This window comes from Thamnophis elegans, chromosome Z, assembly GCF_009769535.1.
Source record: "Thamnophis elegans isolate rThaEle1 chromosome Z, rThaEle1.pri, whole genome shotgun sequence".
Lineage (NCBI taxonomy): Eukaryota > Metazoa > Chordata > Lepidosauria > Squamata > Colubridae > Thamnophis > Thamnophis elegans.
Window position 1 is genome coordinate 125,456,670 of NC_045558.1, and position 12,770 is coordinate 125,469,439.

The window sequence follows — 12,770 nt, forward strand, 5'->3', positions numbered from 1 at the left end:
TCTGTTAGGAAAAGGACTTCTAATTTTCCTCTCCAAACTATTTGCCTGGCTGAATGTTTCCTCCTAAAAGATTGGAATAGTTTCTGCATAATTAACTAGAATACTAATAATCAATTAGATAAGAAATTAATTTATTTTAATACATATCTTTTAAAAACAGTAAATCTGATCCAACCTTGTAAACTGCTTTTCATATGTGTCAAACTGCAACAAATTTTTATAACTGGTTGATTTCAATTATAGTCTCATAACTTGAATGGCACAAGAATCAATGTGTGCTGATTTGGACAGAAAGAATCCGTGTTATCTTGCAAACAACTGATATCTACTGTTCCCATTATTTTCATCAAGCAATAGTGGCTGTTAAGGTGGTGGGGATAATGCACAAGGCAGAAAGTCATTGAAATCCAAAATTAGTTTCCTTTGCACAAATTGCTGAAGTCACACTCATAGCTCACAACTGGATTTAATTCTTTTGGAAATATGATTATATATATTTATGCACTTTTATTTTAGCCTAATACCCAAAAACGTCCAGCACCTGTTTTCTTTGTATTTTGCTGTTCATGAGATCAACAGAAAGTTCCCCAACACTACAGTAGTTCTGAGATTATTTGAAAACAGTTTCAGTGTCAGGCTGGCCAGTAAACATGTTCTCGGTCATCTGTTTCTGGACCAAGGGAGCCCTATCAACTTCAACTGTGCTGGAAGGAAGAAGACAGACTTCTTGCCCATCATTGGAGGCCTCCACTCTCAAAACTCTCTCCAGATGGCCCACATTTTGAACTGCTACAAGTTTCCACAGGTATGGCCATTTTTCATAGAGAAGTTTCTTTAGCAAAAGTGCTCAAAGAAGATCTTGATGGGAAACTTGGAGGGTTTCTGATTCTGCCATGCTATTGCACTAGAATTCAAAATTCTAGGTAGAATGGAAAAGCTTCATGTTCTTCAAGATCCCAAAAAGATTCGCCACTTAATTTTCTATGCCTCTTTCTTCCAAACAGCTTGGTTTTGGTCAGTTTGACTCAGTCCTGAGTGATAAAGAGCAGTTCCCTTATTTCTTCAGTATGGTTCCCAATGATAACGTCCAATATGAAGGCATTATTCATTGACTGAAACATTTTGGATGGAACTGGATTGGCCTCCTAGCATCAGAGGATGAGAATGGGGAAGCCTTTCTTCAAAGTATCCAGCCAAAGCTCTTCCAGAATGATATTTGCATTGCTTGGAAGCAATCGATCCCAGCTTTTAAAGGTGGAGATTCTACTGCAGGAACAGTTACTTCACGTATATCCAATGTACAAGATGTTATGATAGTGAAGAAAATTGATGTATTCCTTGCTTCTGGGACTACCCAATCTATGGAGGCTTTACAAATACTGCTATATCTTTCTGAAAGGTCCAAGGAAAAGGAAGTATATCACAGAGTGTGGATCATGACCTCTCAATGGGATTTCACTGTGATGATATTTAAAACTGGGAGTTTCCCAGCCCAAACTTTCAATGGGTCCTTATACTTTGCACTGCACACAAAAACAGTGCCAGGCTTTCATGGGTTTCTTGAGAGGAGAAAGCAATTTGCAAATTCATCTGCTGCCATGAGGAAATTCTGGTGGACTCTATTTGATTGTTCCTTCCATCCAAATTCCAAAGGAGTGAAACGCTGCACTGGGGAGGAAGACCTGAGCAAAGCCCCTGGTTCCGTGTTTGAAATGACCATGTCTGGAGAGAGCTACAATATCTACAATGCAGTTTATTCTGTAGCACATGCTCTGCAAGCAATGCCTTCAAGAAGAGCAAAGCAAGCTGCATTGAGGAATCTGAAGGGAACAAATCCTGATTTTCATTTTCAGCCATGGCAGGTATGTCTTTGCTCTTTCCAGAAACATGTATGTAGCCTGAAGTGGAAGGAACATGAATCAGTAGTATGAAAGCTCTGGGTAACTTCCTCTTCAGAAATGAATTAACTGTTAGCAATTACTAGTCTGTAATTCAGTCATTCATGATTTTGGTAGTGCTTGTCCCAATTCAAACTAACTCCAAAAAGAACTCTTTTCTGGTGGGATGTTTGTCAACTAGTGTGGTACCATAAATGGCTCTTTAATTTTATTAAACTGGTCAGTCCAACAGGAATCCTAAAAGCAATCAAACTGGTCAGTCATGGAGGAGATCTACTCTTTAAAAGGTCAGATCCTGAAGATGAAACTCAAATATTTGGCCACCTAATGAGAATATTTATGTGTGATTAAAGTCAGTAGTTTTACTTGTCCATTCCAAAACATTGATGTTCTTATGCTTTAACCATTCTTTAGTAGAACAACTTGTGTATTTGATCATTGTCTTCTGAATGAGTCATTTTCTCTTGACCTTCATGGACAGATGCTCTGACATTTATTGGTAGAATTTTCAGGCACAATTCAGAAATCATCATTCCACTAATGAGCAACCTATACCAAACCAAATGTAAAACATGATACTACCATCAATAATTAAGAAGTTTTTACAGATCGTCCTTGTGCTACCTATGACTTGATGTCATCCTCTGCTTTGCTGTTGTTTCGGCTGCCATGAAACGGGGAGGGAGGGCATGGTATTTGGGAGGAGTTACTCATTGTGCTGGAGGAAGGTTCTGGAGTTCAGCTACTGATGGGACTACGCATGCGTGGGAGTTTCCCGCCAGGACTAACGGTACCGACATTCCATCTTCGTGATGCCTTTTGAAGTTATCTCGCACCTGACACTTGGGAGAATTATGATTGGACTGTAACTGTGATGCCAAGGGGAGGGGAATGTGCTATTCTATATATCAATCGCTTTCGCGCCTAAATATTCAGATTTCGCTTCGCTATGCCTTTAATCATTTATAATTAGTAAAAGTACACTTGATTTCCACACATGGAGACTTGTGGTCTTTCTTTCCTAATTATCTAATGGAGAGGTGCTGACAGTAAGCGAAATCTCACTAGCACCCCACCAGGAGATTACAACCTTCAATGGGGGGTGTACTTTCAAGAAGAAATGAAGACAATGTCTTTGCATGCAAGCGATGAAGACATTGAAAAGGAAACTGCTGATCCATCATTACCTGAGAGAATGGCTGAGTTGGAAATAGCGGGCCCTGCGATCCCCCCCCCCGTTGGTCCTTGTCTGTGGGACAAAAGGAGGACAGCGCAAGTTGGGATGCTGGAGTTACCAGGAGAAAACCTCAGGTGAAGCCACTTGAAATGGGGCAGATCTTGCCCGAACGAAGGCCCCGAGAAAGAGTTCAACCAGAGGACTTTGAACAAAGGTACTCTATGCAAAGATTCGGGGAGGGTGAAGAGGCTGAGGGAGGATGGGAGCAAGCTAACCCAGAGACAGCTTCACCCCCCCCCCAGCCAGGGGGGTTGCCAGAGCAGGGGGGCCTCCCAGAAGACGCAAAATGGCAAAAGTCCCTCCCTTAACTGTAAAGTATGACGGGAATCCCAAAAAACTGGGCCTCTTCATTATGCAGGTTTATAACTTTATGGAAATTTATGGGCCCGATTTAGAATCGGATGACATTCCAGGCGGTTGTTACCGCCTCTCTTCGGGAGGGGCACTTCCCCACCGTGCTCAAGGCGGCGGTGGTGAGACCCCTCCTGAAGAAACCATCCTTGGATCCAGCCGCTCTTAACAACTACCATCCAGTCTCCAACCTCCCCTTCGTGGGGAAGGTTGTTGAGAAGGTGGTGGCCTTCCAGCTTCAGCGTACCTTGGAGGAAGCTAACTACCTTGACCCCTTCCAGTCCGGCTTCAGGCCCGGTTACAGCACAGAAACCGCTTTGGTCGCATTGACTGATGATCTCTGGAGAGCCAGAGATGGAGGCCATGCGTCCATCCTGGTTCTCCTTGACCTCTCAGTGGCTTTCGATACCATCGACCATGGTATCCTTCTGCGACGACTGCGGGAGGTGGGGGTGGGCGGCACTGTTCTGCAGTGGTTCTCCTCCTACCTCTCGGACAGGTTGCAGTCGGTGTTGGTAGGGGGGCAGAGATCGTCCCCGAGGCCCCTAACTTATGGGGTGCCGCAGGGTTCGGTCTTATCCCCCCTACTATTTAACATATACATGAAACCGCTGGGCGAGATCATTCGGAGGCACGGGATAAAATACCACCAATACGCAGACGATACACAGTTGTATCTGTCCGCCCCGTGCCAACTCAATGAAGCAGTGGACGTGATGAACCGGGGTCTTGAGGCTGTTAAAGACTGGATGAGAGCTAACAAACTGGTACTCAACCCGGACAAGACCGAGTGGCTGTTGTGTTTTCCTGCCAACAATTTGGCCGACGTTCCATCACTCAGGCTGGGGGGTCAAAATTTATACCCCTCAGACAGGGTCCGCAACTTGGGAGTCCTCCTGGACCCACAGCTGAGTTTCAACCATCATTTGTCAGCTGTGACCAGGGGGGCATTTGCCCAGGTTCGCCTGGTGCGCCAGTTGCGGCCCTACCTGAACCGGGAGGCCCTCACAACAGTCACTCGAGCCCTTGTGATCTCTAGGCTGGAATACTGCAATGTGCTCTACATGGGGCTGCCCTTGAAGAGCATCCGGCGACTTCAGCTAGTCCAGAACGCAGCCGCGCGAGTGATTGTGGGCGCACCACGGTTCGCCCACATAACACCGATCCTCCGTGAGCTGCGCTGGCTACCTGTTGATCTCCGGGTGCACTTCAAGGTCCTACTTACCATTCACAAAGCGCTCCATGGTAGTGGATCTGGCTATTTGAGAGACCGCCTTCTGCCAATTACCTCCCTCCATCCCATCAGATCGCATAGAGTAGGCCTCCTCCGAATTCCATCCGCCAGTCAGTGCCGACTGGTGACTACACGGAGGAGAGCCTTCTCAGTTGCAGCTCCGACGCTATGGAACAATCTCCCCGTGGAGATCCGCACCCTCACCACCGTCCAGGCCTTCCGCACAGCCCTCAAGATCTGGCTATCCCGTCAGGCCTGGGGATAAGACTTTACTCTCGCCCCTCCCGAATGTTGAATGAATATTGTGTTTTTACCGCTAATTATTTTTACTCACATTTTCTTTTTGTGTTTTGTCCTGCACTCCCCTCCCCTATTATTGTAAGCCGCCCTGAGTCCCCTCAGGGAAAAGGGCGGCCTATAAATGTTTAATAAAACTAAACTAAACTAAAACTAAACTAAACATGAAAGTACGTATGGTGTTGCTTGCTTTGGAGGAAGAGGCTGCCGACTGGATGATGGGTCTGCACCAAAGCAATTCCCCCCTCCTGAGGAATTTTGACGCTTTTATGACTGCATTCAAGAGACGATTTGATGACCCCCTAACTGAGAAACGGGGGAAGTTGAAATTTATGACCCTCACACAGGGGGAGAGACCGGTGACTCAGTATATTCAGGAGTTTCAACACCTCTGTATTTATATGAGAGGATGGTCTCACGAAGCGCTTTTGGATAAATTTGCATTACGCTTAAATGAAGACATTTATCAACAATGTGTTAATCGCCACCTTCCTAAGCGCGTTACAGCTTGGTATGAAAATGCAGCAGACATTGAGCTTGATTTAATTAGATTTCAATGTGCGAAGGATGAGAGAGAGAGAGAGAGAGAGAGAGAGCAGCAAGATCTCCCCCCCAACTCAGAAGCCCCCTTTCCGAGTCAGAAGTGAAGGAAAGGGAGGCCCCACAGGCAAAGTCAAGCCGTTTACATGTTTCCGTTGCGGGAGGGGGGGCCACCGCGTTCCAGAGTGCCGCGCTAAATTTCCCACAACCACCCCACCCCCTGCCAAGAGGGAAGGGAGATCAAGCAAGGCCCCGGACAAAAAGAAAAAAGAAGCTGCTTTCGCTGCTGATGCCACCACCACCCCGCGCTTCAGGCAGGACGTGGAGGAAGAAGCTGACGCCACCACCAGCTCCTCTGATGACTCCGATGACGATGCCTCACCTCGCTGGGTGAGTTCAAACAAAGGCCCCATGCTGATCCCAATAGAATTAAGGGTTCCGCCCGATGGGGTGTCAGAGCAGCTTCCCGCCCTCCTTGACTCAGGCTGTTCCCGCTGTATGATCAATCCTGCAATGGAGAAACTAGGCCTCAAGTTAAAAACTTTGAAAACCCCTATTGTCTTTTGCCAAATAGATGGGTCCATAGCAGGGGGTGGCCCAGCCCACTTCTATACTGAACCTCTTGAGATGAAAATGGGCACCCACATAGAATTAATCTCTTTTATTGTGGCTCCTGGAATGGACAGGCCCCTCATTTTAGGCCTCCCCTGGCTTCGAAAATGGAACCCTCACATAAATTGGAGGGAGGGATGGTTGCGCATTCGCACAAGCACGCCTCCAGAAGGGGAGGGTGTTTCCCTGGTGCCTGTTAGCTGCAGCTCTGCTTTGGCCGCCAGGGGTCAGGAGAGAATTTAGGGCAAGGAAAAGATTCCAAAAGTGTATTGGGACCTGAGAGGAGTTTTTAGTGAAGAATCCTCCAATAAACTTCCGCCCCACAGACCTACTGACTGCTCCATCGACATTTTGCCCGGTGTCAAGCTTCCAAAGCCCCAAATATATTCCATGTCCCCTAGAGAGATGGAGGAGATGAGAAAATTCATTGATAAAAATTTGGAAAGGGGTTTCATCGAACCAGCACGACCCAAAGTAGCTGCACCCGTATTATTCAGGGAAAAGAAGGATGGCTCCCTGAGATTGTGTGTTAATTTCAAGAATCTGAATGGGATCTCGGCCCCAAACCTCTACCCGTTGCCGTTAATGAAAGACATGTTAGCCCAATTGGGGAAGGGCCGCATTTTCACTAAACTGGACCTCAGAGAAGTGTACTATAGAGTCCGCATAAAGGAGGGGGATGAGTGGAAGACTGCTTTCAACTGCCCCCTCGGCTGCTTCCAGTTCCGAGTGATGCCCTTTGGCCTGCAGGGGGCGCCTGCAGTTTTCAAGCAATTAATTAATGAGATCTTGCATGGCCACCTTTACAAAGGCGTTATCATATATTTGGACGATATCCTTATTTACACTCAGACTTATGACGAACACATCGTTTTGGTCCGCACAGTCTTGAAGAAACTCAGACTAATGGGGCTTGTGAGAGGACTAATTCTGTTTTGGAACAATATTTACGTTGTTTCATCAATTATCAACAAGATGATTGGGTTGACTTGCTACCGCATGCTGAGGTGGCCTACAATAATTCTGTCCATAGCAGCACTGCTTTCACTCCTTTCCGTGTTGTTTTTGGTCAGGATTTTGTTCCTATTCCTGAACTTCCTCGTGAACAACCACAAGTTTCTTCCGTCGCTGATTGGAGCGAACGTCTGAGCCATGTTTGGCCTTTGACTCTTGCTACTTTGGATGCTGCGCACCGTGCTCATAAGAAACAAGCTGATAAGAGACGTGCGCAACCTTATCAGTACAGGGAGGGTGACCTAGTTTATTTGCCCACAAACTTCCTTCCAACTGCACAGAGGTCAAAAAAATTAGGACCTAAGTACGTGGGTCCGTTTCCCATCATCAAGATCATCAATCCTGTTTCGGTTCGTTTGCAGCTGCCCAAGCATCTCAATCGTGTTCATCCCGTGTTCCACATTAACCTCATTAAGCCTGTTCGTGTTTCTGCTTTACGTCCGCCTATTGACCCCCCACCTGCCCCCCTGTTGGTTGATGGTGAACGTCATTTTGAAGTTCGTGAGATACTGGACTCTCGACGGCGACGTAATCGAATCCAGTACTTAGTAGCTTGGAAGCATTTTCCTCCTTCTCATATTGAATGGGTTGACAAGTCCCATGTTCGTGCCCCCCGGCTGCTTCGGCAGTTTTATTCTACTTATCCTGACAAGCCTTGACTTTTTCTCCCCCCCCCCCTCTTTTCTCTTCTGTGTTTTGTTGTTTGTCTGTTTGTTTGTATTTTCTCGTTCTCCAGGCCTGACTGCCTTTTTCCAGGGGACGGCCGGATGTCAGCCTCTGCTTTGCTGTTGTTTCGGCTGCCATGAAACGGGGAGGGAGGGCATGGTATTTGGGAGGGGTTACTCATTGTGCTGGAGGAAGGTTCTGGAGTTCAGCTACTGATGGGACTATGCATGCGTGGGAGTTTCCCACCAGGACTAACGGCACCGACATTCCATCTTCGTGATGCCTTTTGAAGTTATCTCACACCTGACACTTGGGAGAATTATGATTGGACTGTAACTGTGATGCCAAGGGGAGGGGAATGGGCTATTCTATATATCAATCGCTTTCGCGCCTAAATATTCAGATTTCGCTTCGCTATGCCTTTAATCATTTATAATTAGTAAAAGTACACTTGATTTCCACACATGGAGACTCGTGGTCTTTCTTTCCTAATTATCTAATGGAGAGGTGCTGACACTTATTTTTCTATACTCCGGTTATGAAAATATTAGATTGGACCTCTCATATTCACAAATGACTATCATTCCATTCATTGAATCACCTGGCTCTAAATTTTTATTCAAATAAAACCTAGAGGCTTACACACTTATGAATACTTCCTTTGGATAGTCTTTCTCAATAATTCTTTAAACAACAACAACAACAACAACAAGGGTATTGTTTTTCATCCATTTCTTTATTTGGGTTCTCTTCCTCTAGTTTAAGGCTTGCATAGAGAATAGTCCATGCTTTAGGTCATATTGTTGCAGAAATATTGAAAATTCAAATGTATTTACAAAGACTGAAACATCACAATGTAAAATATTATTGCTCAATATTTGTACTGGAAGTTATGAAAAGGGTCATGGGTTTTTGCAGTGATTGATTGAAAGAGGTGATATGAAATTTGAATGATTTGACCCATTTTCCCATTTCTGCTCTTCATTAGACTAGGAATTGGGTTTGTTATTTAAGAGATGCGGCAGTAAGAAGCTGTTTGTTTATTCTTTTTTTCATTTTTCTGAAACCAATAAAACATAATCTCAACAGGTCTATGCTTTTACCTTAATTTACAAATTTTCCCCTTCCACTTTAGGAATCTATTTGTAATATAACACAATTAAGATCGCATAGATTAGGCCTCCTCCGAATTCCATCAGCCAGCCAGTGTAGACTGGCAACTACCCGGAGGAGAGCCTTCTCGGTGGCTGCTCCGACCCTCTGGAACGAACTCCCTGTGGAGATTCGGACCCTCACCACCCTCCAGTCCTTCCACGCCGCCCTTAAAATCTGGCTGTCCCGGCTGGCCTGGGGTTAACGATTCTAACCCCGCTCGAATTGTATGACTGTTGTGTTCTTAAATGATGTAGTGTCTCTATGTTGTAAATTGTTTGTCCCCCCCCCCTTTTGAACTGTGAGCCGCCCTGAGTCCCCCTAGGGAAAAGGGCGGCATACAAATAAAGTGAAAATGAAAAAAAATGAAATAATGCATTATATGGCCCAAAACAGACCTGATAGATGGATATGCAGTATCAGAAAGACTAAGTTACAAGATATCAAACCATTTTAGTAATATTTATTGAAGATATAGATGCAGAGTGAAATAAAATTTTACAAAGCTGTGGTTCAAGCACAAGAGATACATAATATTGCATCCCCCTGTACTTCTATTTACTTCCCATTATTTCTAATGGATACCCTACTCCATTTATATTTGATGGCCTCTTTCCTCCTATTTTTTATTTATGCATCATGTGGGAAAAGGGCAGATTATGTGAGAACTCTGTTTTATACAGAGAATATTAATTTAATTACTAAAACATTCAAGGTAAGTGTAAGAAAAATCTTAGGTTTGTTTTCTGAAATTGAAACTGAATTTTGGAATGTGGGTTGGCACAGATGTCCAAAACACACCAGAATAGATGTCAGTCACAATTGTGATAAACTGCACTACAGAAACTCTGTTGGGATTGTGAATATTACCACATTTGGGGGAATATTGAGGAAATTCTGATTTGGTCTTACTTTTCTTCTCCCTTCAAACCAGCTTCACTACTTTTTGAGAAACACTCGCTTTAATAACAGTGCAGGAGAAGAAATATTTTTTGACGAGAAGGGGGATTTCGATCCAGGGTACGACATCTTCAACTTGGTTGTCTTTCAGAATAGATCTTTCCAGAGAGTCCATGTTGGAAGAATGGACTCCAAAACTTTTGATGGGAAAATGTTCACTCTCAATGAAAGTGCCATTGTGTGGAATCATAAATTTCAGCAGGTAGGATTTGTAATTAAGTGATGACTCATCAGTTAAAGATGCTAAGCTTGTCAGCTGAAAAGCTGATACCCTGTGTTCAAGACCCAAATGCTGGTTTAATGAGTGAGCTCCTGTTACTTGTCTCACCTCCTGCCAACCTAGCAGTTTGAATGAGTGCAAATGCAAGTAGATAAATAGGTATCATTTCACTGGGAAAATAAGTGTTCAATGCACTTCGGCATATACTTATGTCTGCCACTTGACAATGGAATTATCTTCAAACAACACTGGTTTCCTCAGCTAAGAAATGGAGATGAAAACTGCCTCCTAGGGTTGGGAATCACTGGACAGAGGAAACTTTCCCTTTTCCTTTAGTTAAGTAACCATAATCTTTGGAAGAAGATATTTTTGATTACTATTATGGACTACTACAGAAGTGAAGGACAGTGATAATATTCTGGATGCAACTGTAATATTTACACCTAAAATGTATTAAAATGTATTACATGCAGAACAAATATTAGCTTTTTCTTCCATTTCTGTGAAAAAAATATTTTAAATGTTCTGAAACTGGATGAAATGATATGATATAATTGTTTAACCTAAACTTCTACCTGATTTACATAATGATAGAAACTAAAAATTTCTCACTTTTAAAAAAACAATAGTATTTCTATTCATTTAAGTGGACTCTATTTCAACTTTATCTTAGGAATTTCTCTGTACATGAAACTATGAATATAGAAAGAGGGCAACATAGAGCTACTTATTGAAAAGAAAAAGGTTTGTTATTGGTGGCTATCGTCCCATAATGTCATTTTTAGAAAAATTGCTGATTTCCTGATGGTTATTTCCAGGTACCTCCTAAGGCCAGATGTGTGGAGAGTTGTCTCCGGGGCTACAGCAGGGTTGTTGAGGAGGGAAAACAATCTTGTTGCTACAGTTGCAGAAAATGTCCCGAAGGAAGAATATCAGTGCAAACTGGCAAGTTAAAAGTAGAATTATAAAGTAGAATATTCAGATGTTTTCAACCTCACACATTTTTTTATTCTTTCTGAATCTTTCATAATGAATAGACTAAAACTTCAAAATTTGGGCCCTTGGAATCCAGGGTGAAGTCACAATGGTTGCAGCTTCAAGGATCATATGATTGCCATTTGTGACCTTCTCAGCCATTGATTTTGACAAATCAATGGAGCAAACCAGATTCTCTTAAAAATGTAATGATTAATTTAACAACCATAGTGATTCACTTAAAAACCATGAGAGAAAAAAGGTCATAATATTGGGCATGACAGACTTAATTTGTCCCTTGTTTAGTGATCAAAAGTTTGGTTGCAACTTTAGAAAGAATAACAAGATGTGAGATAGTTAATAAGGTTAAATACTTAGGAGTTTATATTACAACTTCAAATGGGAAGCTATATAAATATAATTATGAACCATTATGGCATAACATACAGGTAGAGATGAAAAATTGGGAAAAACTACAATTGTCTTTGTTGGGAAGGATAGCAGCAGTGAAAATGAATGTCTTGCCTAAGTTCTTATTTCTTTTTCAAATGATACTAATACTTTAAAAAGATGCAAACTTGCTGGAATGGCAGAAGGGCATTAACAAATTAGTTTGGGCAGGGAAGAAACCGAGAATAAAACTTAAAATTATGCAAGATGTACATGAGAGAGGAGGCTTGTAAATGCCAAATTTAAAACTATACTATGAAGCAGTAGTTTTATCAATAATTCATTCATTCAACAGAGGATAGATTACTGAATATCGAGGGGCATGATTTGATATATGGCTGGCATGCCTATTTGATATATGACAAGAAAGTGGATAAGACTTTCAAAAGTCATATATTAAGGAATGCTCTATTGCGTGTCTGGAAAAAATATCAACATAAATTAAATGATAAGATACCTATGTGGGCAATTCCCAGACATGCAATAGAGAACATAAGTATAGCACAAAAACAAGATGTAACAACATACAGACAGCTTCTTACTATAGAAAGAGGTGTATTACAATTCAAACTCTTGAATGTACTAAAAGAAGAAAAGGTAATTCAAACATGGTTTCAGTATGGACAGTTACAGGCCAGATGGCAAAAAGATCAGAAAATTGGTATTACACAAGATGGGATAATCTATTAAAACAAATCAGGGATCAAAGTTAAATGCATATAAAAAGACTATATAATGTATTAATAGAAATCGATTCTGAAACAGAATTAATTAAAGACTGTATGATAAAGTGGGCACAAAATTTTGAAGCACCAATAATGCTGGCTACATGGGAAAAGATATGGGTAAGAAATGTAAAATTTACACAAACCTAAAACGTGAGAGAGAACTTTTATAAGATGTTTTATAGATGGCACTTAGATCCTAAAAAACTGGCTTGCATGTATCCGAATTTGCAACCTATATGCTCGAGATGTGATTGCATTGATGCTACATATTACCATATATGGTGGACTTGCAAAAAGGTTAAAGTATTTTGGATAAAAATATGGTGGATTATGCAAAATATTTTTAAAATGAGGATAAAGTTTACCCCTCAGTCATTCTTGATAGGTATTGATTGTACTATTATAGAGATTAAACTGATTTTGAACCTAATGACAG

At 42.3% G+C, this 12,770-nt stretch overlaps 1 protein-coding gene across 1 annotated transcript in view; it reads left to right on the top strand.

Annotated features, from left to right (window-relative positions):
• The first annotated feature begins 1,598 nt into the window (after positions 1 to 1,598).
• LOC116521659 (vomeronasal type-2 receptor 26-like) overlaps positions 1,599 to 12,770 on the top strand; it is a 12,695-nt gene continuing 1,523 nt past the window's right edge. Inside the window, exons 1-5 of the mRNA XM_032236316.1 lie at positions 1,599 to 1,862; positions 7,022 to 7,084; positions 7,600 to 7,731; positions 9,936 to 10,163; positions 11,000 to 11,126. Of these exons, the coding sequence (XP_032092207.1) occupies positions 1,599 to 1,862; positions 7,022 to 7,084; positions 7,600 to 7,731; positions 9,936 to 10,163; positions 11,000 to 11,126 (814 nt within the window). The remainder of the gene's footprint in view (positions 1,863 to 7,021; positions 7,085 to 7,599; positions 7,732 to 9,935; positions 10,164 to 10,999; positions 11,127 to 12,770) is intronic.